The sequence below is a fragment of the Hyperoodon ampullatus genome, assembly GCF_949752795.1.
Source record: "Hyperoodon ampullatus genome assembly, chromosome: 10".
Classification (NCBI taxonomy): Eukaryota; Metazoa; Chordata; class Mammalia; order Artiodactyla; family Ziphiidae; genus Hyperoodon; species Hyperoodon ampullatus.
The window spans coordinates 68,381,459-68,407,967 of NC_136923.1; the positions used below are offsets into that span (position 1 = coordinate 68,381,459).

Genomic DNA, 26,509 nt, shown 5'->3' on the forward strand with positions numbered 1-26,509 from the left:
CAAAGAACTCAAAATGCATATACAGAACTTATAATTTATAACAACAAATTTTCTTAACACTTGCCATACTTCTCAAAGGGTGGAGGGAGGAATATGAGGTAGACAGAAAGGTAAAAAGAGGACGGGGCACTGCAGGTCTGGACGTGGGCAATGAGAGTGGGGTCAACAGGCTGCTGGAGGGCCTTGTACCCAGGGAGGGGACCCAGGAGAAAGCACCCATTCCGGTGACCTCTGGTTTGGGGATGAGGTTCAATTTCCCTCATAAGAGGAAATGTTCAGGGTTTCCTTACAAGGAGCACTGGGACTATCCACAGCGCTGGTGTTTCCTAAGCAACAAGGCCTCCTGGGTTCCTAAGTTCCTTGGGCTCCACCATGAGGCAGTCATAGACATCTTATCGCTGGCTGACCAGTGAACAGACAAATGGCCAGTGAGTCCGCAGTTCTCCAACAACCAGGCACAAAGCAACAATGATGGGTGAAAACAGAGGAGGTAGAGACGGGCCTTCTTCCCATCTGCCCCGGTGGGATGCATATTTTCTCAGAGGGTAGAAGGAAAGCAGAACCTGACATTTACGTTCCTTTTACATCACATGGTTATTCCAGAGAAAGCGCAACAACATGTGAACTCCTCCAAAGAAAACTAAGACAAAATGAGCCAGGATAGCTCTGTCTTCTTGTTGAAAATCCTGTTTAAAAAGAGAGCAAGAAAGAGGTTAAATTTGTTTTTTAAGTGATAAGATAATCCAAAGTTAGAAATTTGGTATTGATATTAATTCAATCAGTGCCACAGACAAGCAAAGCATCTAGGGCTGCTTCATGAAGTGTATGAGTGGAAGAATATCTTAGTCTGTTCCATAATGTCCATACCCTCCACAGAACCTTGGGAAGTTTTCCTCTGGACGTTTTCCCGTCTTCACCATCAGCAAATAGGGGCACTCTTTTCAGGGTTGATTAACCTCTTTCTCTGGCTTCCCAGAGCACTTTCTTAGTCCTTTCAAAGAAGTAAGGGAGTCTGCTTTGGGGTTGGAAGAACAGACTTAGATGATGGAGAGGGGTGAATATGAGCAAAGTTGGAAGTGACGAAGACCACAGCAGGTTTCTGGAGCTGTAAGTAAATGCCACTGGTTTTATGGGAGTATCAGGAGAAGAAGGCTGGGGGCCAGACAGAAAGGGCTCTCCCTGGCCCTGCCCTCCTCCTGCAGTCTGTTCTCAACCCAGCAGCCTCAGGGACTGTTGCGATGCAGCCCCTCTGCTCAGTGCTCTCCAGTGGTTCAGCCGCACTCAAAAGAGCCCTTACAGTGACCTCAAGGCCCTGCCACCCACCCCTCTGACCGTATCTTTATGGCTTTCTGCATTACTCAGCTTCAGCCACCCTGGCCTCCTTGCTATTCTTCAAATATGCCAGACATGCCCCTGCCTCAGTCTTTGCTATTCACCTGCCTCCACTGCTCTCTCCCCAGGTCCACGGACCCTCCCCTACCTCTGTCAAGGTTTTGCTCAGAAGCCACCTTCAGTGAGGCCTTCCCTTAAAATTGCAAATCCCCCAACACTCCTCATGACTATCTGATAAACTATTCTTTGTTTGTTTGTTTGTTTATTGTTTGTCTCCACGAGATCAGGGAAGTTTTCTCTTTTGATCACTGCCATATCTCCAGCACTTAAATGGAGCCTGACACATAGTAGGTGTTCAATAAATATTAGTTGACTGAATTAATGAATGTGTGATAAACCATTAGCTGCAGGCTAAGGAATTTAGACTTTGTCCTATCAATAACTGGAAATCATGAAAGAACTTTTTTTCCTCCCTTTTATAGTTGATATCAGTTACAAGAATTGAATGAATTTCCTTCCAGCAAGGCAGACAAGAAAATGTATAGAGCACTGAGTCAGATGCTCGTATATTTAAATTCCAGTTTTGCCACTTAGTTGCTGAGTAACCTTGGATAGGATATCTAATCTCTCTGAACCTCAAGTGCCTCTCCTGAAATACTATTCCACTAATTCATAGAGTTATTTGGAAAATTAAATGAAACACATAAGAGTATCTCAGAGTACGTGGAAGAAAATGTTTAATAAATGTTCATTTCCCTCTTATCTTTCTAACAAACTAAGAAATTGCTTATACATTACTGTCAGGGTCCCAGAGAAAACAGATGGCATACTCAAATTAGGAATAGTTCAGGGAAGGTCAGATAAAGACACTGTCTACAAAAGTTGGGGGAGGAGGCATAAGGGTAGGCTGGCAACAGCAGAGTTGTTGCCACTCCTAGGCCTGTAGGGACAGGGAGGGGGAAGTTTCTAGAACCCAGGAGCGAGTCCTGTGGAGAAAAATTTCAAAGACACATTTAAGATCGTAAAAGCAACAGGAAGACTATATTTTTTATATTATTTATTTGGTTGCACCAGGTCTTAGTTGCAGCTCACGGGCTCCTTAGTTGCGGCACGTGAACTCCTTAGTTGTGGCATGCGAACTCTTAGTTGTGGCATGCGTGTGGGATCTAGTTCCCTGACCAGGGATTGAACCCGGGCCCCCTGCATTGGTTAGTTAGTTAGTCTCAAGACTAACTATTTTTAAACACACTTTGGGCTTCCCTGGTGGCGCAGTGGTTGAGAGTCCGCCTGCCGATGCAGGGGACACAGGTTCGTGCCCCGGTCTGGGAAGATCCCACACACCGCGGAGCGGCTGGGCCCGTGAGCCATGGCCGCTGAGCCTGCGTGTCCGGAGCCTGTGCTCCACAACAGGAGAGGCCACAGCAGTGAGAGGCCCGCGTACCGCCAAAAAAAAAAAAAAAAAAAAGACCAGGTCCTTGAACCAGAACCCCTCAAAACTAGATGGCAAAATAGAAGATGTTATTTTGAGAATCAAGGCCTATTTGAAAACACAGAACACTTGCTTAAGTGCAAAAAATAAGAAGTCAGGCTATGTGATAGCTCAAGGACAACCAATTTGGTAGACAAAAATACACCTTGGTGAGCTCCTTGCCGGGGAGTTCCAAGAGCAAGAATAAAAGTTTCTTTAAATACATCAAAAGCAGGAAGATATCTGGAGAATCAATGTGACCGCTTGATTAAACAAAGTACAAAAGGTGAATAAATTACTATATGAAAGAAATATACCATGCCAGATTTGAAACTCTGTTATAGTTCCTTGAGGTAAGCCTTAAAGTAGCAGAGTAAATCATGCATTTTACTCTTTAGCATTTTAGAGGCAAACTTAGGAGGAATTTTTTTTTTTTTTTTTTTTTTTTTGCGGTAGATATAGATCAATGGAATAGAATTGAGAGTCCAGAAATAAACCCCAAAATTTACAGTTAGTTGATTTTCAACAAGGGTGCCAAGGCAATTCAGTAGGAAAAACGTAGTCTTTTCAACAGATGGTGCTGTGACAACTGAATACCCATATGCAAAAGAATGAAGGTGAACTTTTAATTCATACCATATACAAAAAATTAACTCTAAATGGGTCAAAGACCTAAATTTAAGAGCTAAAAGTCAATCTCTTGAAAGAAAACATAGGTATAAATCTTCATGACTTTGGCTTAGGCAATGGTTTCTTAGATATGACCCCAAAAGCACTAGGAACAAAAGAAAAATAGATAAATTGAAATTCATCAAAATTTAAAACTTTTGCACTTCCATGAACATCAAGAAGGTGAAAGACATAAAAGGAGGTGAAAGACGAACTTCAGAATGGGAGAAAATATTTGCAAATAATATATCTGATAAGGAACTTACATCTAGAATATATAAAGAACTCCAACAACCCAATTTAAAAATGGGCCAAGGATCTGAATAGACATTTCTCCAAAGAGTTACACAGATGACCAATAAGCACATGAAAAGATGCACAACATTAACCATCAGGGAAGTGCAAATCAAACCCACAATGAGATTCTACTTCACACCCACTAGGCTGACTATAATCAAAAAGACAGTTAATAAATTTTGACAAGAATGTGAAGAAACAGGAACCCTTGTACCCTGCTGGTGGGCCACAATGTAAATAGTGCAGCCACTTTGGAAAATAGTCTGGAAGTTCCTCAAAAAGTTAAATATAAAGTTGTCATATGACCCAGCAATTCCACTCCTAGGTATGTACTCAAAAGAACTGAAAACATGCCTACACAAAAACTTCTACACAAATATTCATGGCATCATTATTTATAATAGTCAAAAAGTGGAAACAACCCAAACGTTCATCAAGTGATGAATGGATAAACAAAATGTGATATATACATACAAAAGAATATTATTCAGCAATAAAAAGAGATGAAGTACTGATTCATGCTACAACATGGATGAACCTTGAAAAAACTATTGTGTTAAGTGAAAGAAGCCAAACATAAAGACAACATATTATATTAGCCCCCTTATATGAAATTCCAGAATAGGCAAATCCAGAGAGACAGAACATAGATTGGTGGGGCTAGGGGGGAAAATGGGAGGAAATGAGAAGGGACTACTATTGGATTTGAGGTGTCTTTCTGGAGTGATGAAAATGTTCTAAAATTGATTGTGATGACTGGCTGTACAACTCTATGAATATACTACAAACCATTTATTATACTGTTGAAATGGGTGAATTGTATGTTATGTGAATTTTATTTCTCAAAGTTATTATTTTTTTAAAAAAGAAAAGTGTCAATTTATTAAGCTGCAGAGGTAAATTTAAAACCTAAGTAAATTACAACTTAAAAGGTAAGGGAAAAAAATCATTACCAAAAAAAAGGTAAGGGAGAGAAAGAAAAGAAAAATGGAAGAATGGAAGAGGTGGTTACATGGGGAAGTGACTTCCTGATTGAGTTGAGGTAAACTTAGAAAATAGGTGTTTGTGATTTGTCCTACTCTGTCCTCCTCTTCAGAGAAAAGATTACAAGGAACCAGGAGTATTCAGAGTGTTAGCTAACAAAGAAGCAGAAAAGTTGAACTAAGGACTTGCCCAGAATTCATAAAGCACAGTCATCAGTGAAAACTATAGAAGAAGCTGGAGCATGGAAGGGAGGTGGAGAGTATCATGAGTGCCCTGTAATAAATGATACACAGCAAAGAAGTGTTCAACTCCAAATAGTGAAAGGGCAAAGGCCAGAAACAAATTAATATTTTGGCTTCAATAACATCTATTGATCATTTTCTGTGGGTCAGTCTCTATTCCAAGTGATTTACATAGATTATCTCTCTTAATGTTCACAACAGCCTATTCTCTGCACCGTACAGCCAGGCTTCATTCTAAATGTAAATCAGCACATGGCACTCTCCTGCTCTCCTTCCCCAGAAGCTTCCTTTATACTTGGCGCAAAACCCAAACACCTTACCCCCGCCTCTCGGACGGAGGCCAACTCCTGGACTTCAACACCCCCGACTCCAGCCAACCTGGCCTCCTTGTTGTTCCTATCCCAAGGGCTTTGCCCTCCCAGTTTCCTCTGTCTGGAACACTTTCCCCCCAGGTATTCCCATGGCTCACTCCCTCACTTCCAGTCTCTGCTCAAATATCGCCTCTCCAGAGAGGGCCTTCCCTGATGGCCCATCCAAAGTCACTCTCCATCACTCAGTATCCCCTAGAGTCTAGTCATCTGCTTTACTGTTTGTCTCTCCTACATTATGAGTCCTATGACAGCAGGCTCATCTTCCATTCCTGCTCTCTGCCTGGAAATGAGTCTGGCACATAGTAGAAACTCAATAAATGTTTGAGTGAGTGAAATTGGTCTATCAGTGCCTGGAACTGAGTCTGGCACATAATAGGCACTCAGTAAATATTTGTTTGAGTGAAATTGGTCTATCAATATTTTATTTGTGTTTGTTTCCTTCTTACTTTCAGTAACATTATTGTTGGGACCTTCCATTCTTGTTTTGTCTCAGGGAATGTTTTATTTGAGGGCATGGCTGAGTACTGCCACATTTGGACCAGAGCATAGAAGAGGGCCTGGCACTCCCTGAAGTCAGCATGATGGCAGCAGCAGTGATATACAAGAAATCACCACAGGTACCTGTCCTGTGATGCATTTAAGGGGAGGAAGTTGGGCTCTGAGGGGCAGCCCCCCACCACCACAGAGCCCCATGTGATCATTCTCTAGCTGCTGCCAACTAAAGGTTGTTCTGGAGGAAAACTAAGTGGGCTGTGGATTTCATCACCCCTAAGATTTGAAACAGTAATCATTATTCTTTCCTGTTTCCCTTATATCTCTTACAATAATCAGGAGAAACAAAGAAATCAGGGGGAGTTGGGCTTAGATCATAACCTGGTTTGGTTCAAGGAGGATGACCACCATCTAAGGCAAAGGTTCTCCTCCCTGACGGAGTGTTAGATTCACCTGGACTAATCTCTCAAGGTGGGGCCCAGCATCTGTAACTCTTAAAACTTCACAGGTGAATGTAACATGCATCCTAGTTTGAGGGTATGGAGCAAAGTTTCTCACACTTTAATGTGCACTCAAATCCCCTAGGGTGTGTGTAAAACGGTAAATTCTGATTCCAGAGTTGTGGGCTGGGGCCCGAGATTATGCACATCTGACCAGCTGCCAAATGATGCTGATGCTGCTGGTCCATGGACCACACAGTTTGAGTAGCAAGTGTGAGATCTAATACTGGCTTTGACCCAGGTTCACAATTTTCAGATCTAATGCTTGGTAATCCAGTCATCATTAATCTATGTGTTCTACTAATTCCTGGGCATCCCAGCCACTTGACAGCCATTGGTCTGTTTATTCTTTCCTCCTCCCTGACAGGCCCTTACTGGGGAAACTGAATTCTCACCTCTTGAACCATTCTATGATCGATGCTGTCCCCGATGTTTCTCAGCTGCCTGGCCAACTTGTAGATTATTTCCTCCTGGTGATGGTTCTGGCCAATGCTGTTCTCCTTGGGCTGAGAAGGTGGGTTGTGATCTGCATAAGAATTCAAAGAGAAAACTCCATTAACTCTGTAAATCACTCACCACTAGTCACTAAAAACTGTCTTAGACAAGGAGAGGGATGAAATCCCAGCATCATAATGACTATCGAAAAGCAAAGCCTTGCACTGGAATAGATCAACTCTGTCCAGTAGAAATATAATTCAAGCTACATATGAATTTTAAATATTCTACTGGTAAAATCAGGTAAAAATAATTTTAGTAATATATTTTACTTAGGACAATATATCCAAAGTATTATCACTATAACGCAAAATCAATATAAAATTATTAATGATATGTTTTACACTCTTTATTATATTTAAGTTTTCAAAATCTAGTGTTTATTTTATATGTAGAGCACATCTCAATCCAGATATCAACTAATTTCATTGGAAAACCTTGTATTTTGATTTCATGAAGTTTACAGTTAAAAAGTAAATTTGTATATCCAAGTTGTTCCAAACATACCTAAAACTTCTCCAACAATTCAGTATCAGTTTTTTAAACTTAAATTAATTAAAATTAAATAAAACTTAAAATTCAGTTCCTCAATTGCACTGGCCACATTTCAAGTGCTCTATTATTTTCCAAGTATTGAATTTTTAATATCCAGGAGGAAAAAGTATCTCACTTTATGCTGAAAAGTTGTGTGGATATATACATATCCACACAGAGTTCTGAAAATGAAATTGTAGTCTAAATGACCTAGTGGGGAATTTGGAAAAATCTCATGGTTAATCTTTTTGAAAGAATAATTCCTTCATAAAGCAAACAATAAGCCTCAATGTATTGGAACTCTTAAAAATATTGTTGTATGTTGAGAATCCTTCAGTTGCATTTAGGAAAACTTTTAAGCCAATATGCTTCTAAGGTTTTATAAGTGCTTTTCCACTGCCAGCTATAATGTGAATATTTTATTTTCTCAAATGATGGTCATCCTTTTATAATCTTGATTTTGTTCACTAAAACTAGAAGTCTAGGGCCTTCTGGTTCAAGACTGAGCACAAGCACTGACCTCTCCCATTTCTCCTAGTCCTAGTCTTCTCCCCAAATGAAAGTATAAAAAAGAGTAAAACCACAACAGTGAAGAGAATGGGAAGCAGGGTCAAGAGCAGATGGGAGATCTGTGTATGTTTCTAGGAGGCAGAAAGCAGAGAAGACAAGATATGGACAAGTGAGCCAGACAGAGGAAGTGCCAAGAACCCACGACAGGAAACCTATTTACTCCACCAAGACCCTGAAGCTGGGAAAGGGAGACATGCCATTGACTATAATTCTGATGAGGATCAACTGTACCACTTGGTACCCTTGACAGCCCCAGCCCACTAGACCCATCAGATTTCAGGTAAAAAATCCAGATCACTCTTCTCTAATAGAGGAGAACAAATCTTGTGGAGAAAGCTAAAACTTCTTTATGAATGTTGGTGCCTTGGGTTAAAGTTCTCCTTGTTCTGGCATTTGAGGGACCTGGGGCCAGAAAGCCAGCTGCCCTAACTCATCACCCTAAAGCTCCCCCAACTCAGAGCCCCCACTTGAGTCCCCACTCAGTGAGGAGCCCTGGAGAAGCAGTTAGGCATAGTGGTAAGATTCTGAAGCCAGATCATTTGGGTTCAAATGTAAAATCCACTACAGATAAAACTATGTAACCTGGGAAAGTTATTTAATCTCTCTATTCCTCAGTTTCTTCAACTGTAAAATGGGAATGATAATGTATTATTTTATCAATTCTAAGATTTTTTAATGCCTCCAAAACAGAATGTGTTTTATAGTCTATGGCATGTCATAGTCCAACAGCATTGTTTCCCTTCTTAGCAGGGAACAAAATTATAGTACATTTTACAATTGATGGAATATTAAACTTAATGAGATACCACAGTAACTACCTTGTAGAGGTGTTATTGAGATGATTAAATGAATTAATATATTTAACCTGTGCAGGACAGCACCTGGAACATGTGGCTACTGCTACCACCTGGGGAAACAGTCCTACTCACATAACAACAGAAAAACCCCACACCAGCTAACCGGTCAGTATTTCTTTAAAATAACAAAAGATCACCAGGCAACTGAGAAGAACCACAGAATGAAAGAGAAATGCCAGATAAACAACCAAAACAGTAACACTGAAGAAAACAGATATAATTCAAGGAACAGAAGGGAATGTTTGCAAATTCTAATGTATATGTTTAGAGAGAGTTAAGAAAATATTACATTTAGGAAACAAAAGAGAATGCTATGAAAAAAGAATAAACCTACAACAAAATCTTTCAGATTTAATAATATGATTGCTAAAATTAAAAATACAATTGATGGTCTGAAAAAATAAAGTCAAGGAAATCACTCAGAAAAAAATCAGAAATTTTAAAATATGAGAGAAAAGATAGGTGATACAGAAAACCAATATGGAAAGACCAGCATCTGATTAATGAGTCACAGAGGGACTTCCCTGGTGGTTCAGTGGTTAAGAATCCGCCTTCCAATGCAGGGGACATGGGTTCGATCCCTGGTTGGGGAGCTAAGATCCCACATGCCATGGGGCAACTAAGCCCACGCGCCACAACTACTGAGCCCGTGCACTCTAGAGCCCACACACCACAACTACTGAGCCTGTGTGCTCTGGAGCCTGTGCACCACAACTAGAGAGAAGCCCGCATGCCACAAAAGAGCCTGCACACCACAACTAAAGATCCTGTATGCCACAATGAAGATCCTGTGTGCCGCAACTAAGACCCGACGCAGCCAAATAAATAAATATTTTTTTAAAAAATGAGAGTCACAGAAAGAAATAGAGGGGGGAAATTGTCATAAGACAACTTCCCAGAGCTAAAGGACACCAAACTTCAGATTAGAAAGTCCCACCAAAAAACAGAAAACCCCACCAAGTTCTCAGGACAACAAATGGGGAAATAAAATCCTCACCTCTGGAGCATATCGATATTTCAAAATACCAAGCATAAGGAGATGCTAAAATTCTCCAAAGAGAAACATGGATTAGTTTGATGACTGATTTCCCATCAATAATGGGTACTAGAATATAGTAGAACAATTAATGCCCTCAAGGATTTTATAAAAAATTATTTTCAACCTAGAAGTCTCTGCCTATCTAATTCTCAATAATCTGTGAGAGGTGAAGAAAGACATTTGCAGACATGCAAGGACTCAAGAAGTTGTTCTCCCATGCACAATTTCTTAGGAAGCCTCTTGAGAAAGTTTTCCAGTAAAACAGAGTATGACTAAACCAAGAAAAAGATTAGCAAAAGGTGGATCCAACAGTGTACCATACCTAGAGAGTGATGAGATTAGAGCAAAAGAACGGCTCTAAAAGGGAAGTCCCTGAGGAAAGGGAGATTCGGTAGAAGAGATAGCATGGTTGAAAATTTGGGGAAACTTGAAGATATCATAACTACAAATCATGTGAGGAGGGGCGGAGAGGCAATGAGAAAGTCCAGAAAACAATAAAAGTTCATACAGGAAGTTTATGGTCCAAAGTGAAGCCAATTAAAATGTGGCTTAGTTTAAACTGAAGGAATTGTTTTATAGTTTCTTCCAGAAGGGTATTCCTCTGTGTTAAACTTTACAGTACTTTACCTGCATCACTAGTGATGAAATAAAATTCATATTTTATGGCAGACAAGAAAAATTTAAACATAAAACTTTTCTTTGCCTGTTTCGGCCTCCTCCTTCCCTTTTAGTGTGTATTGTGAATCTGCGGTAACTAGACTTCCCTAGGAGATAACCTTCCTTGTTACTCTTATAAGGGGCCACCATAACCCATGACCCACTACTTGTAGATCTGGGTTATGTAAATTGTCAACAATATGTTATTTAATGTACAGCCTCCTGCCTCAAAGACTTATATAACTGTGCTTTAATCTTTAACAGGCAGAACAGTTCTCAGAGCTTTCTGAGAGGCTGTTCCCTGGGTTATAATCCTCAATTTGGCTCGAATAAAATTTTCCATTTCTTTCTTAGATTGACTGATTAATTTTTTTTTGTCACTAGGCATAATTTTAAGCAATCACAGCTTTAATCCCCTATTTCATTACTGGGAGGTGATTATTCTCAGGGAACATCATTTCATTACATATGGACTTCATTGCTGGTAGTGATCACTCCTGAATCCCAGAGCGTTAAGAGAGTATGAAGAGTATTTGCACAACCTTTTTTTTTTTTCTTGTTTCTTGAGGTAGGCTTGTATTGCTATAAACTTCCCTCTTAGAACTGCTTTTGCTGCATCCCATAGGTTTTGGATCGTCATGTTTTCATTGTCATTTGTCTCTAGGTATTTTTTGATTTCTTCAGTTATCTCTTGCTTATTTAGTAACATATTGTTTAGTCTCCATGTGTTTGTGTTTTTAACATTTTTTTCCCTGTAATTGATTTCTAATTTCATAGCGTTGTGGTCAGAAAAGATGCTTGATATGATTTCAATTCTCTTAAATTTACTGAGGCTTGATTTGTGACACGAGATGTGAGCTATCCTGGAGAATGTTCCATGCGCACTTGAGAAGAAAGTGTAATCAACTGTTTTTGGATGGAATGTCCTATAAATATCAATTAAATCTATCTGGTCTATTGTGTCATTTAAAGCTTGTGTTTCCTTATTAATTTTCTGTTTGGAGGATCTGTCCATTGGTGTAAGTGAGGTGTTAAAGTCCCCCAGTCTTATTGTGTTACTTTTGATTTCCTCTTTTATAGCTGTTAGCAGTTGCCTTATGTATTGAGGTGCTCCTATGTTAGGTGCATATATATTTATAATTGTTATATCTTCTCCTTGGATTGTTCCCTTGATCATTATGTAGTGTCCTTCCTTGTCTCTTGTAACATTCTTTATTTTAAAGTCTATTTTATCTGATATGAGTATTGCTACTCCAGCTTTCTTTTGATTTCCAGTTGCATGGAATATCTTTTTCCAACCCCTCACTTTCAGTCTGTATGTGTCACTATGTCTGAAGTGGGTCTCTTGTAGACAGCATATATATGGGTCTTGTTTTTGTATCCATTCAGCGAGCCTGTGTCTTTTGGTTGGAGCATTTAATCCATTCATGTTTAAGGTAATTATTGATATGTATGTTCCTATTACCATTTTCTTAATTGTTAGGGGTTTGTTTTTGTAGGTCCTTTTCTTCTCTTGTGTTTCCCACTTACAGAAGTTCCTTTAGCATTTCTTGTAGAGCTGGTTTGGTGGTGAATTCTCTTAGCTTTTGCTTGTCTGTAAAGCTTTTGATTTCTCCATCGAATCTGAATGAGATCCTTGCAGGGTAGAGTAATCTTGGTTGTAGGTTCTTCCCTTTCATCACTTTAAATATGTCATGCCACTCCCTTCTGGCTTGTAGAGTTTCTGCTGAGAAATCAGCTGTTAACCTTATGGGAGTTCCCTTGTATGTTATTTGTCATTTTTCCCTTGTTGCTTTCAATAATTTTTCTTTGTCTTTAATCTTTGCCAATTTGATTACTATGTGTCTCGGCATGTTTCTCCTTGGGTTTATCCTGCCTGGAACTCTCTGTGCTTCCTGGACTTGGGTGGCTATTTCCTTTCCCATGTTAGGGAAGTTTTTGACTATAATCTCTTCAAATATTTTCTCAGGACCTTTCTCTCTCTCTTCTCCTCCTGGGACCCCTATAATGCGAATGTTTTTGCATTTTATGTTGTCCCAGAGGTCTCTTAGGCTGTCTTCATTTCTTTTCACTCTTTTTTCTTTATTCTGTTCCACGGCAGTGAATTCCACCATTCTGTCTTCCAGGTCACTTATCTGTTCTTCTGCCTCAGTTATTCTGCTATTGATTCCTTCTAGTGTATTTTTCATTTCAGTTATTGTATTGTTCATCTCTGTTTGTTTGTTCTTTAATTCTTCTAGGTCTTTGTTAAACATTTCTTGCATCTTCTCGATCTTTGCCCCCATTCTTTTTCCGAGGTCCTGGATCATCTTCCCTATCATTATTCTGAATTCTTTTTCTGGAAGGGTGCCTATCTCCAGTTCATTTAGTTGTTTTTCTGGGGTTTTATCTTGTTCCTTCATCTGGTACATAGCCCTCTGCCTTTTCATCTTGTCTATCTTTCTGTGAGTGTGGTTTTTGTTCCACAGGCTGCAGGATTGTAGTTCTTCTTTGCACAACCTTTTACCTTTGTAAAATAACAAGTGGACAAGAGGGTATTGGAAGTCTTGGCCTCTCCACATGCTGGACCATCTGCTTCCAGATTGGAAAACACATGCCTCCCTTTTTCAGAAACACACCACCTCAATGGAACTCAAGGCTTTGTCTCAAACTCAGTGTGACCTCTTCTTCAAGTAAAGGAAAATGGCTTCTTTTAGGAGAGCGTTAAGCCATTAGCTAGTGCTTAAGAGTCAATCATTTTGAACATTTTAATCTTTCAAGTATAAAATCAACAGTAATTGCCCCATCTCAAAGGACACACCCTCTCAGAATCAATTAAACATATTATAGTTGAATGTCCGATTGTTAACAGTACCTAATCTGAATAATAATTTCCAAAAAATGTGCTTACATTTAGCAGGACTACTAGTCAGTCTCAGAAAGGCTCAGAGTCTCTTACCAAGGACACTCTGCTCCTTTAAAAAGGGATTACCAGTATCACCCAGGATTGAAGTACAGCAAAAGGGAATTAGTCACGCAATGAGAATGAAAGGAAGTTTGCACAACTGAAGCGTGAATTCGAGCTACCAGACTAGACTTGGCATCAGTAAGTGTAGACTACTCTTCCAAGAGGTGCCCTGATGAAGGAATGAGAGAGATGGACAATAGCGAGAGGAAGTGGTGTGTTGAAGGAATTCTCTAAGTTGGGAGTCTTGAGCAGGTTTGTAGGTTGAGGAGAGGAATTAGCACAGGAGTGATGGAAAATGGAAGGTAGAGTAGGGCAAATTGTTGAGGTGGAGTCCCAGAGGTTTAGGAGAAATGAGAACGAAAACGTGAGGACGGATACATTTTGAGTGGGGTGGGGGGGTTCTTCCCTTCCTTTGAGATAGGATAGAAAGAGAGAAGATGTGATGCTCATGTAAGGAAGACTACAATAAGGGCTAAGAAGATTAAGGTGTTTACCCCCAATGACATCAGTTTTGTCCATGAAGCAGAGAACTCAACCATCTGCTGAGAAAGAGGGGAATCCTGAAGTAGCTAAAATTAGTCACCAACAGAAATGGAAAAAAAGAAAACTGACCAGAGCTAAAGACCACCATCACCCCCCAAAAAAAGAGAAAGAAAAAATATGTATATATGACCTTGATGTGCATTCTCTTTCCAGCTGGCAAGAGTCCTAAACTTGGATCTAAAGAAAAGAAAAATTTATCCTATCCTCACATAGGAGAAAGTCTTCACTCAGTTACTTTCTAATTTCCTGTTCTTAGATTCTCTGTGCCTCAGTTTCCTCATTTGTCAAAAGGGACTTTAAGATTATTCTGAATATTAAACAATAATGTTCATGAAGTGCCTGGTATACAATAAGTCCTATGTCATATGTCTTAGCTACTACCACTGGACTTGGTGTTAGACTATATTTACATAGATACAATAATGTAAACCAAGATTGTTGGTTTTTAATTTTAGAATCAACTGATGGAAAAAACATGGAAGAGTTGGTTGTGGCTGGAAGACAGAATGTATATGTTAAAACTCTGGCTAATAAAAATTAAACAGTACAGTTGTGCCTTGGTATCAAGGGCCATTGTTTCCAGAACACTCTCCCCTCCCCTGGCAGATACCAAAATCCGAGGATGCTCAAGTCCTTTATATGAAGTGATGAACCTGACTGGGTTCAAAAGTAAAGAGCTCTGAGGCCAAGGGTCCCCAGAGCTCCAGGACGCTACACAGAATAGAGTGGGAGGGATGAGATGGGGTCAGGGAGAGCCAGGGTCTCAGTGCATTAATTCACCTCAGCCAAGGGTAAGCTCCTAAGTAGGTGGCTTAAATAGTAGGTGAAATATATGGCCCTTTGATCAAAATTGCAACCATATTTCCTGTCATTTCAGTTTCTACTGTTGTTTCAAGATAGCTATCTCACCTCAAGCCATTTTGAAATGACACCCTAACAATTAACTGACACCCCAGCAAGGATAATTTGACAATTACCTGAGAAAAGGTGAGGGCACCAGTGAGGGCTGAGAGTTCACGCAAGAGGGAAGGTGCCCAGAGAGAAAAAAGGGCAACCGAGTGGGGACACCCTCCAAATGAATATCATCTACTTCAAAATGGGCTTAGGGCCAGCCCTACCTGTGCCAATCAAAAGCATAATGATTTGCAACTATTATTTTACCTGATTAATTGTCACCTGGGGAATACAAAATCTAGTATCTGCAGTAGAAAGATGGAATACAAGTTGGATAAGTTTCAGTAATGGATGTTGGGAGAAATGAAGGAGCTGTAAGGATGCCAACAAGCCTTGGGTATCCCAATTGGGTAGGCAAAGGGGCAGAGAAGGAAGGACCTAGAGATAGGATGCAACAAAAGATTGTGCCCAAAGCAAGAGGTGTGTTTTGCATTCTGGAACTCAACATAATAACTATTTGTATTTTGTGTATGTCTGACCAACTAAGTGGCAAAACCCTTGAGCACATGTATCTATTTCATAACTGGAACCTAGCTCAGTGCCCTACACAGATATTGTTGATTATGATTATAAAGTTGCATAAGGGGGTGGAGAGAATGGGACAGAAAAGAGTTGGAGGAAAAATGTTGGCTACTCTGTAAGTTGATCTAAGGACAGCCCTACCTTTTCCTTTGTCGTGAAGACAGCTCTCCTTTCATTTAAAGTTGCAAAATAGCAATAATAATGCACATTCACATATTTTAAACTCTTGGTATAGAACCTTATCAAAATCCTGGAGACCCTCTCACAATTGGTGGTGGAAGTGTAAATTGGTACTACCTCTGTGGGGGGCAATGTATCTAGTTATCAAATTTTACAAATGCAAATGTGCTTGAGGTTATCTATTGTAGCATTGGTTTCAATATTAAGTGTTTGGAAACAACCCAAATGTACATCAGTAGGAAACTACTTAAATAAATGATGGTGTATCCACACTATGGAATATTATGCCACTATGAATAAGAATTAGGAAGCTCTGTAAGTATTAATGCAGAGAGATCTCCAGATCATAGTGCTAAGTGAGAAAACAAGTAAAAACGGTGTGTTGAATGTGCTACCTTTGTCTAAAAAGGGAGGGGTATATAAATTTATATTCACAGTTGTTCATATTCGCAAAAAGAACCTCTGGAAGGATACCCAAGAATCTAAGAATGGTGGCTACCTATGATAGGAATTGAGCAGATGGGGGACAAGAATGCAGGAGAGACTTTTCACTATCTGCCTTTTCTTATTCTTTAGTTTCCCAACCTTGAAAGTGTATTTTTTTTAAGAAAACACTTATATAGCACTTATAATGTGTCAGCCACTGTTACAAGCCGTTTAAAATAAGTAATGCATTACTATTATTATTAACATAAATACTTATTCCCATTTTAATTTTAAAACTATCCCAGAATTGTCATCATTGTACTGAGATTATGCAGAAAAATATCTTTGTTCTTAGGAGACAATATGTGGAATTACTTGGAGATCAAGTTAGTTATGTCTGCAACTTTATCTCAAATGGTTTAGCAAAGAAAAACATCTGTGTATGCATTCATGAGTATGTGCCTTTGTGTGTGTATGTGTGTGTGGAGAGACAGAGAGACAGAAAGCAAATGTGGCCAAAAAAAAGGTAAATCCATGTGAAGAGTATATGCATAACCATAGACTTATCTGTAGACTTATCTTTTTTGTAGATTTTAAAATTTCCAAGGTCAACATTGGAGGGGAAAAGTATCTTAGAAAAGTCCTTAAAACTTAAATAAAACATTTCCATTTAGTTTCTACAGTCTTTGGACTGGTTTTCAATGCCCTTAGAACAATCTCAACTTATCTGTCCGTCCTCCTCACTCTTCTTCTTGAACCTTATGCTCTAACTAAACTGTATCTCCATTTGACCAAATCTTACCTGTGAAGCATATCTCAAAAATTACTTTCTCTAAGTTACCTTTTTTGAGTCTTCCAAAATAATATAATCTCTCACCACTTCGAATATCTATAACACTTTCAGTTCTATTGGATACATCGTAGTCTAGATTTTGTTACGATCATTGCATGTTTTCATTACGTAAAATGACAGATGATTATGCATATTAAATGTGTATATTAGCATACTTACCTATTGGATACACATTGTCTATAACAATAATTATGGGTTACCATTACTCCCTAAGAACTTGGAATTGAAAGAAAAAATTGTCTTCTGACAACTAAAAGGCAAGATCAATGTGTGTTTAGTGGAAATAGGTGAGATGGACAGTCATTGGAAGGGGAGAGGCTACTAGCTCTTCCTCGAACAAGCCATTCCCTCTGCCTGCAACTTGCACCCTCCTTAACCCCCTCAGGTCTCAGTCTTGGGTTACATCTCAAGGGAAGCCTTCTCTAACCTCCCTAGTAGGTCAAAGCCCCATTACAGCATCTGGACCTCTTCTTAGCACCTATCACATTATATTTAACATTGGTGTGTGTAATTGACTGCTATCTGCCTCCTTTACCAGACTGTCTGCTCCAGGAAGGAAGGGGCTGTTACTGTTTTTGTTCACCATTGTCACCCCAGAACCTAGCACAGTGCCTAGAATATAGTAAGCTCTAGTATTTTTTTTTTTTTTTTGATGAATAAAAAAAGTAAATGTGTCCATCTAGAGGAGGAAAGGGAGAGGTGGTGAGCCTCAGAAGCACCAAAAAGAAAAAAAGGCAAAATGAGCATCCAGGCACTCTCAAAGGGAGAAAGAAGCTGAATAACTGGACCCTCTACTGACTTCTACAATTAATATATCCCATTTACACTAGCTATACATATGTGTATGCATACATATATGTGTGTTTATATATATTTATTTTATTTTAAATTTTTGGCCATGCCACGCGGCTTGTGGGATCTTAGTTCTCCGACCAGGGATTGAACCCGGGCCCCTTGCAGTGGCAGCACAGAGCCCTAACCACTGGACCACCAGGAAATTCTCCTATGTGTGTGTAAATATTTTTAATTCTGCCCTTTCCTATCAATACTTATTACATTTTTAGAGGTGGGCAGGGCCTCTTTCCACTTTTAATCATTTTTGTTTTCCCAAGAGTGTCTAATTTATCTTAAATGACGTATCAGGATGGTTGCTCTGGACTTCCCAAAATCCTACCCACCACCTCAACTTTTCTAAGAAGTGTCTTTAATTCCCCATACAAATACTATGGGTTGTTTTTTTCCCCAAAGAGTTATGTTCATACGTGTAGTGTAGATGTCCCCAAAGTAACAGAGATAAATTTGGGCTTCAGTGCAGTGAGTCAGTTTCCAGCCTCCCCAAAGTAACAGAGATAAATTTGGGCTTCAGTGAGGACAAAAGCCACTAAGGGGAGAAAGGGACCTTCTCGATCAGCTTCTTCATTAAGAGTTTTACTTTGGGCAGTACTTGCGGTGTCTATCTTAAATAACCTATCTATCTAATCTATCTCTATCATCTGTCTATCTCATCCATCATCCATCCATCCAATCAGGTTCCCAGCAGGATAGCTTCGCAGGGTCTTCTGCGTGACCTCCCACACGTGGGCGGGCTCCGCGCCCAGCTGCGCTGCTCAGACCCGCTCTCGGGCTGGCAAAGCGCTTGGGGCGGGGCTGGCGGTAGAAGTCACGTGTGCGGCTGTGACCAATGGGAAGCGCAGACGGCGCGCGTTTGCCGGAGGCGGTCTCCCGCGCCGGAGGTGGTGCGTCTTGCTGGTTCCCTGCCTCAGAGTAGAGAGGCAGGGAGGCGGGGCGCCCGGAATATACTTACCGGAACCTCCGACGACCCTGGCGTTAGCGTTCTCGACGCCGGAATAACAATTCTGTGTCTCTCTCACACCGCACCTCTCAGTCTGCACATCCCCCATTCCTTTAGTGATACCGTAAAATATAAGGGGGGAAAAGCACTGCTCCCTCCTGAGCCTGTCAGGGAAGGAAATTGGGCGGGGGGAGGTGGATTGTGTCTGCTACCACCTCTAATCGGGGCTTCCCTTGTTCCTGTTCGGCGGTCGTTGAATGCACACCGGTGATGCCCCAGTCGAAAATGCCAGGCGCAATTAAGATTTTACATACATAGTAAAACGAGAGCTCTAGGCGAGAACACAAACAGGTAGATTAGGTTGTTGGCTGTTACTCCCTAACTCGAAGGTAGTAGCATTATTAATTCTTCACCCTGCTTCTGCCTTTGAGGTGAAACTGTAATTAGGAAAGCTTTGGGGGTAAATGTGGCAACCGCGCACAGTGCATCTCAGTTTCGTGAGGGTTCTGTGAGGCTTAAGTAGTATAGTGGGTGTGAAAACATTGGAAAAGGTTTACAATTAAATGCAAGCTCTAGAATAGTGCACAACTTTATGAATATACTAAAAACCATTGAATTGTGTGGGTTTGAACTTTATGGTGTATGAATTACATCTCAATTTAAAAAAACAAAATATACGTTCTAGAAGGTATTCATAGATGACACAGTCTCAGGCTTTGAGAAATCATTGTTGACACCTGCCCAGATGAAAATTCGAAATTTTAGTCGATTGAGTTCTTTTCTAGAAAATGGATACCATATTTGATATGGTGGCAAGCGTCTATCAGGATGCTTGAAATTTCCACTTTCTCAGTGGCATGTAATTCTTTTAAATTGGAGAATAGTTTGAGATTAATTTTAATAATTACTTTCAGGTGTCTAGCATATTTTTAATCTAAAATCTTTTTTTAAAGTCTAAAACCTCATACATATAACCCTAACGCTCTTTAATGCTTTTCAAAACATAACACTTTAATTTTCTGACATTTTGGGACATTTAGGAATCACACGTTTTTGAAAAACAAAATTTCACATTTATCTTTCCCTCATGTTCCTTCCTATACTGACAAAATCAAGAAGGAACCTAAACTGAATTTTCCCTACCTTAACAATGCAGATATTTTCAGGTCAAGTTTAAACATTAATTTTTATTAGAAGATAAATTTGATCTATTTCAGTCAATTTGGGATCCTCTTGTCACATCAATGATTCAGGGCTAATAGAAACTAAGAGATTTATACCATGAAGCAAAGTCAGTTTTAGATTTTTCTATGTACGAACTTTGATGAATAGATTTATGACTCACTACTTATAGTTAATGTTTAATTTTATATCCTCAATATCAAGAAAAATACAAGCTAAGTAGAATATTGAACTTAGTTTAATACAAATAATATCTTACCTGGGTTCCTTGACATGGCTGAAACTGGCTGGGAGCTGACAAGTCGAGTCATGTAAGCCTTCTGAAAACTGTATTTCAACCACAGTGATTTGCAACAATTTGTTACTTTGGGAGAGAGATTCAGAAGTTGTTTAGGTTCACAAACAATGGCATCATGTTTTTTCTTCATGTTTTTTCACTGTTGAAAAAATATATTTTCAGAGGATTTCCCCCATTTCTCAGTATATATTTGGTATGTTAGATGAATACTGATGTTGTAACACAGGCAGCCTTTATTCCATATATGAAAAGGTTTTGGATTTGGGTGGGAAATGGAACAGGGTGATCTCTAAGTTCTTTTTCAACTTAAGTAAACATCTTTCCATGTTGTTTGGTCTTTAGATCTGCTACACCACGCTGCATCCTCATCTCCCAGCAGTTTTTCGTCAGTTGTTTTTTTTTTTGTTTTTTGGGGGTTTTTTTTGCGGTACGCGGGCCTCTCACTGTTGTGGCCTCTCCCGTTGCGGAGCACAGGCTCCGGACGCGCAGGCTCAGCGGCCATGGCTCACGGGCCTAGCCGCTCCGCGGCATGTGGGATCTTCCCGAACCGGGGCACGAACCCGTTTCCCTGCATCGGCAGGCGGACTCTCAACCACTGCGCCACCAGGGAAGCCCCGTCATCTTCTTTTTTTTTTTTTTTTTTTTTTGTGGTACGTGGGCCTCTCACTGTTGTGGCCTCTCCCGTTGCGGAGCACAGGCTCCGGACGCGCAGGCTCAGCAGCCATGGCTCACGGGCCCAGCCGCTCCGCGGCATATGGGATCCTCCCAGACCGGGGCACGAACCCGTATCCCCTGCATCGGCAGGCGGACTCTCAACCACTGCGCCACCAGGGAGGCCCCCCGTCATCTTTTTAATAGCTACATTCCGTCAAGGGAACAGTCTAAATTAGTACACATTGAAGAAAAGAGACAAGTTAGAAGCCAAAAGAAAAATAGATTAAAAACAAAACAAACAAACAAAAAAAAAAAACCTAGGGAATTCCCTGGTGGCGCAGTGGTTAAGAATCTGCCTACCAATGCAGGGGACACGGGTTCGAGCCCTGGTCCAGAAAGATCCCACATGCTGCGGAGAAACTGGGCCCGTGCACCACAGCTACTGAGCCTGCTCTCTAGAGCCCGCAAGCCACAACTACTGAGCCTGTGAGCCACAACTACTGAAGCCTGCGTGCCTAGAGCCTATGCTTCGCAACAAGAGAAGCCACCGCAATGAGAAGCCTGCGCACCACAACGAAGAGCAGCCCCCGCTCACCGCAACTAGAGAAAAGCCTGGGTGCAGCAATGAAGACCCAATGCAGCCAATAAATAAATAAATTTATTAAAAAAAAAAAAAAAAAACCTAGACAGGTGGGGAAGGTTGGAGATGGAATATATTCTTCATCCTATTTTGGTATGTCTGTGCGTGCGTGAGTTTCCTCCCCAGAATGATTCTTGTATTCCCTCTTTAATCCTCCATAAACACACAGTCCATCTCTACAGACACTAATGAAGGCTATTCTCCTGTGCTCACTCCTCCCCATTTTTTTTCTAATATTGAAGCACCAATCCAATAATTTGAAGAATTGAAGCTTTTCATTGTCTATTAGTGCATTTAATTATCTTATTCTAAAGGTTGGCCACAGAGTTTCACTTGCTATTTTACCTTGTAAATCTAAGCAGTTACCAGAAAATAAAGGAATGGATGAGAGGTCAGACCATAAAAAACAACTAAAGAGTTAGCAGGGTAGGTCTTCAGGAGCCTCAGATGAGTACTATCCAATAAAAATTTGTGAACCACGTGTGTAATGTTAAGTTTTCTAGTGGCTACATTAAAAAAGTGAAAAGGAACAGGTAAAATTTTTTAATAATATATTTTATTTAACCAAATGTATCCCTAAATAAATCCCAATGTTATCATTTCAACAGGTAGTCAATATAATTATTAATGAAATATTTTATATTCTCATTAATGTAAGTCTTCAAAATCTGGTATGTATTTTACACTTGCAGCACATCTAAATTCAGACTAGCCACATTTCCGGTGCTCAGTAGCTACATTTGGCCAGTGGCTACTGTACTGGATAGTAAATGCAATAAAGTGGTTTTGCAGCTTTAGAGGAAGAGCAAGAATTGAAAAGAAATGGCTTTTAGAGAAAGACAATAAGCAGCTATCTCAGCTAGAAAAACCAAGGTGGGGGAAATCATCAAGTAAAATTCTGATTCATCATTTTTCAAATGTACCACATTTTCCAGTGTAGAATGCTATTACAAATTTTGATTATTGTAATTTGGGCCAGATTAGGGGAGAGGGAGTTGTGGGATGAAGGGTAGTGTGTGCCTGGGCATTTTTAGTGCCTTAGGCTGCCTGACATTTTAATTATACTCATCAGGCAATCTTCTAACCTTAATTTGATTTCTCAAGTAAACTTTTCAATGGGAAAAGGATATCCTCTACAGCAAATGCATCAGAGCCAGATCAGCCCTGGATAAAATTATTAAATTACTAAATGCGCAAAGTTGACAATCAAGATGTAGTTTCGGGGCGAGAGTCTTACCTGAAAGAGCTTGCTAACAGCCTTACCCATCAGCACATTGTGAAACTGTCATTTTGTACTGGGTGTTCACATGACATTGCTAGATAACTGAGAATAAAATATCTAACCATGGTCTTTTTAAAATTAATTTATTTATTTTTAAACTTTGGCTGTGTTGGGTCTTCGTTGTTGTGCACGGGCTTTCTCTAGTTGCAGCGAGTGAAGGCTACTCTTCGTTGCGGTGCACGGGCTTCTCATTGCGGTGGCTTCTCTTGTTGCAGAGCACGGGCTCTAGGTGTGAAGGCTTCAGTAGTTGTGACACGCAGGCTCAGTAGTTGTGGCTCGAGGGCTGTAGAGTGCAGGCTCAGTTGTTGTGGCGCATGGGCTTAGTTGCTCCACGGCATGTAGGATCTTCCTGGACCAGGGCTCCAACCAGTGTCCCCTGCATTGGCAGGCGGATTCTTCACCACTGCACCACCAGGGAAGTCCCAAACTGTGGTCTTCTTTTTTTTTTTAGAAATTGACATTTAAAAAAATAAATTTATTTATTTTATTTATTTATTTTTGGCTGCGCTGGGTCTTCGTTGCAGCACTCGAGCTTTTCATTGCGGTGGCTTGTTGTGGAGCACGGGCTCTAGGCGGACGGGGTTCAGTAGTTGTGGCACGTGGGCTCAGTAGTTGTGGCTCACGGGCTCTAGAGTGCAGGCTCAGTAGTTGTGGCGCACGGGCTTAGTTGCTCCACAGCATGTGGGATCTTCCCAAACCAGGGCTCGAACCTGTATCCCCTGAATTGGCAGGTGGACTCCCAGCCACTGTGTCACCAGGGAAGTCCCTAACCATGGTCTTTTAATATAAACAATCGAGAATGTTGGACTTTATTTTCCCCAAATAAGTTTGTATTTTAATACAATTATTACCAAACAATTCTACAGGATATTATGAGATATTTATTGAAAAATAATCTATGCTAATTATACAGCCATCTTTCAGTATCCATGGAGGATTGATTCCAGGATCCCCCTTGGATATCAAATCCACAGATGCTCAAGTACCTTATATAACATGGCACAGTATTTACATATAACCTATGCACATCCTCCCATATACTTTAAATCATCTCTAGACTACTTATAATACCTAATACAATGTAAATGCCATGTAAATAGCTATAAATATAATGCAAATGCTATGTAAATAGTTGACAGTCCGCAGCAAATTCAAAGTTTTGCTTGTTGAACTTTCTGGAATTTTTTTTTCCTGAATACTTTCCATCTACAATTGGTTGAATCCAAGGATGCAGAACCAGTGAATACAGAGAGCCAACTATATTTTTCATCTAAAATTTATTTTTAAATATATCTAAGAAAAACACTATGCTCTTTTATATAGTTGTTAGTATAACTGCCTTTAGAAAGTGCTGTGCCTACCTGAAAATTTTAGGAAATCACAGGATTCTCGAAAGCATAATAATGGGAGGCACATGGAAGCCTAAGCAATCGTTGATCTGATATATGTTGTCTATTTAATAATCATTGGTTTATGTTATTAGGTATCTTATTTCAAAATATATTTATGATATTTTTCACTTAATAAAGTTGTTTTATCTACTTTGTTTAGAGGTTGTTCTAATATAAAGTTTTAAATATATGTGAGTGAAGTTTTTATCATTTCTTGCAGCAACTAATTCATCTATGGATTCATATTTTGCTGTCTTATGTGTGGTAGGCTGAATAATGGTCCCCCCAAAGATGTCCACATCCTAATTCCCAGAACCTGTGAATATTGTCCTTTACGTGGCAAAATGGACTTAGCAGATGTGGTTAAATTAAGGCTGTTGAGAAGCAGAGATTATCCTGGATTATCTGGGCCTGGCCTAGTCATATAGGTCTTTATAAGAGGGAGGCAAGAGAGTCAGAGTCAGAGAAGGAGATGGAAGCAGAGGTCAGAGTAATTTGAGAAAGGGTCTATCATCACTTCTCAGCCTTTTGGCTAAGATCAAGTGTAGAAAGGGTCTATGAGCCAAGGAATGCAGGCAGCCTCTAGAAGCTAAAAAATGCATGGAAACTGATTCTCTCCTCAAGCCTCCAGAAGGAATGCAGTCCTGCCAACTCATTTTAGACTTCCAACCTCCAGAAACATAAGATAATAAATTTGTGTTGTTTTAGGCCACTCAGTCTATGGTAATTTGAAACAGAAGGAATAGAAAACTTATAAAATATGTTGATTTGAGCACATATTATATTATTGCCAGTACATGATAATTTAAAAAGTGTTCATTATAAAATAAATTTGGGAGATGGACAAGAGTCCATATTATAGTGTTTTCATATCAATAACTAGACAGTTATAATAACTAGGATTGTTGAACTCTAAATAACTACTTATTGGTGGTGGCAATACATTAATTATTAAATTATTTATTTAATTTATTTAACATTAATTTATAAATTAAGCTACAAATCTTTATAGCGAGCAATGTATGTTATCAACAATGAAAAACAAATATGGACCCCCTACTGAATGCCAGGCATTACCCTAGAAGCTAGCAGTCAACAAGACAGAAATGGTGCCTTCCCTTGTGGAGGTGACAGTCTAGCAGAGGAGATAGGCATATATACTAATTAGAGTCATGGCAGGTATTATGAGAATCTACCATGGGGAGTGTACCTAATCTAGTCTGGGTGGTCAGGAAGGATTTATCTATGAATGATGTTTAAACAGGGACCTAAAAGATGACTTGGAATTGGCCAGGAGGGAAGATGAGGGAGGGAAAAAGGTCTCAGAAAGCTGGGACACCAAATATAAAAGCCCAGCAGCAGTAAAGAATTCAAGGCATTTGAAGAACTAGAAATAAAAACAGTGAAGGCTTTTCAATTCAAGGTAGTTGAGATCTTCCCCACACCACTTCCCTCAAAAATAAAAAGGAGGGAAAAAAACCCAGAAACACAAATTGCATCTTTATTGAACTGGTAATCACCCCAAACTACAATGCATGAAAATGGAAAATGGATGGAGGGTGATAAAGGACTTAGCAGACCCAAGAAAGTTCACGTCTAAGTGGTGGGGAAGACAAAACCAAGGAGAAGCAAGGCAGGTCACCAGAAGGGACCCTGGAAAGACTCAGGAATTGGAAGCAGGTAAGACACAGGAGGAAATTAGAGGAGGGGAGATGGAAGGAGTGTAGTGTTGAAAAGAGAGATTTGTTTGAAAATGTGTTTAAGAAGTGGTCAGATCCCCAGGTCCCGACTCCACCTGATATAATCAGGCTACTACTTTTACCTTCATGTGAAACAAGAAATGTCACCTCTGGAGAAAGTAAGCCTGAGGAGTTCTAGATGTGGGGACACCGGCATACATCAGAGTGGGAGTGAGACATCTTACTGAATAGAGAGGAATTAAGTCTGAATCTGAAAACGAGACACCCAGGCCTCTTTTGTTGCTCACATACAGAACTTCACAGCCAAGTTCTACTCTCAAGCAGAAAATAAAGTGTGCTTCTCAGGAAAAATTAACCATGCCACAGAAAAGAGCCCTGACATTTAGGGGACCCATAGGAAAAGCCTACAGTGAATCCCTTCAATTGACAAGACTCAAACACACACTCGGGACACCCAATCAGCTTTTAGGACTTTACTCTTAAAATATAAGTGGACAAAAATCATCAGATACTTCAACATAAAAAAATTAAAAACCTTCAACATGTGAGAACCAGGGGGGAAAGGAATCACAGGAAATAGAGACAATGAAAGGAGCATAAAAATACTTCAAAGAAAGCATAGTATCAGAAAAATATAT

The 26,509-nt window shown here is 39.9% G+C and overlaps 1 protein-coding gene across 1 annotated transcript; it reads right to left on the bottom strand.

Annotated features, from left to right (window-relative positions):
- Positions 1 to 581: 581 nt before the first annotated feature.
- On the bottom strand, positions 582 to 20,334 carry PXT1 (peroxisomal testis enriched protein 1; the record flags this gene model as incomplete). The annotated part of the gene is made up of 3 exons (XM_079712572.1): positions 582 to 686; positions 6,751 to 6,881; positions 20,166 to 20,334. 3 exons carry the CDS (start codon positions 20,332 to 20,334, stop codon positions 582 to 584), a joined length of 405 nt encoding a protein of 134 aa, XP_079568698.1.
- Between the last annotated feature and the right edge of the window lie 6,175 nt (positions 20,335 to 26,509).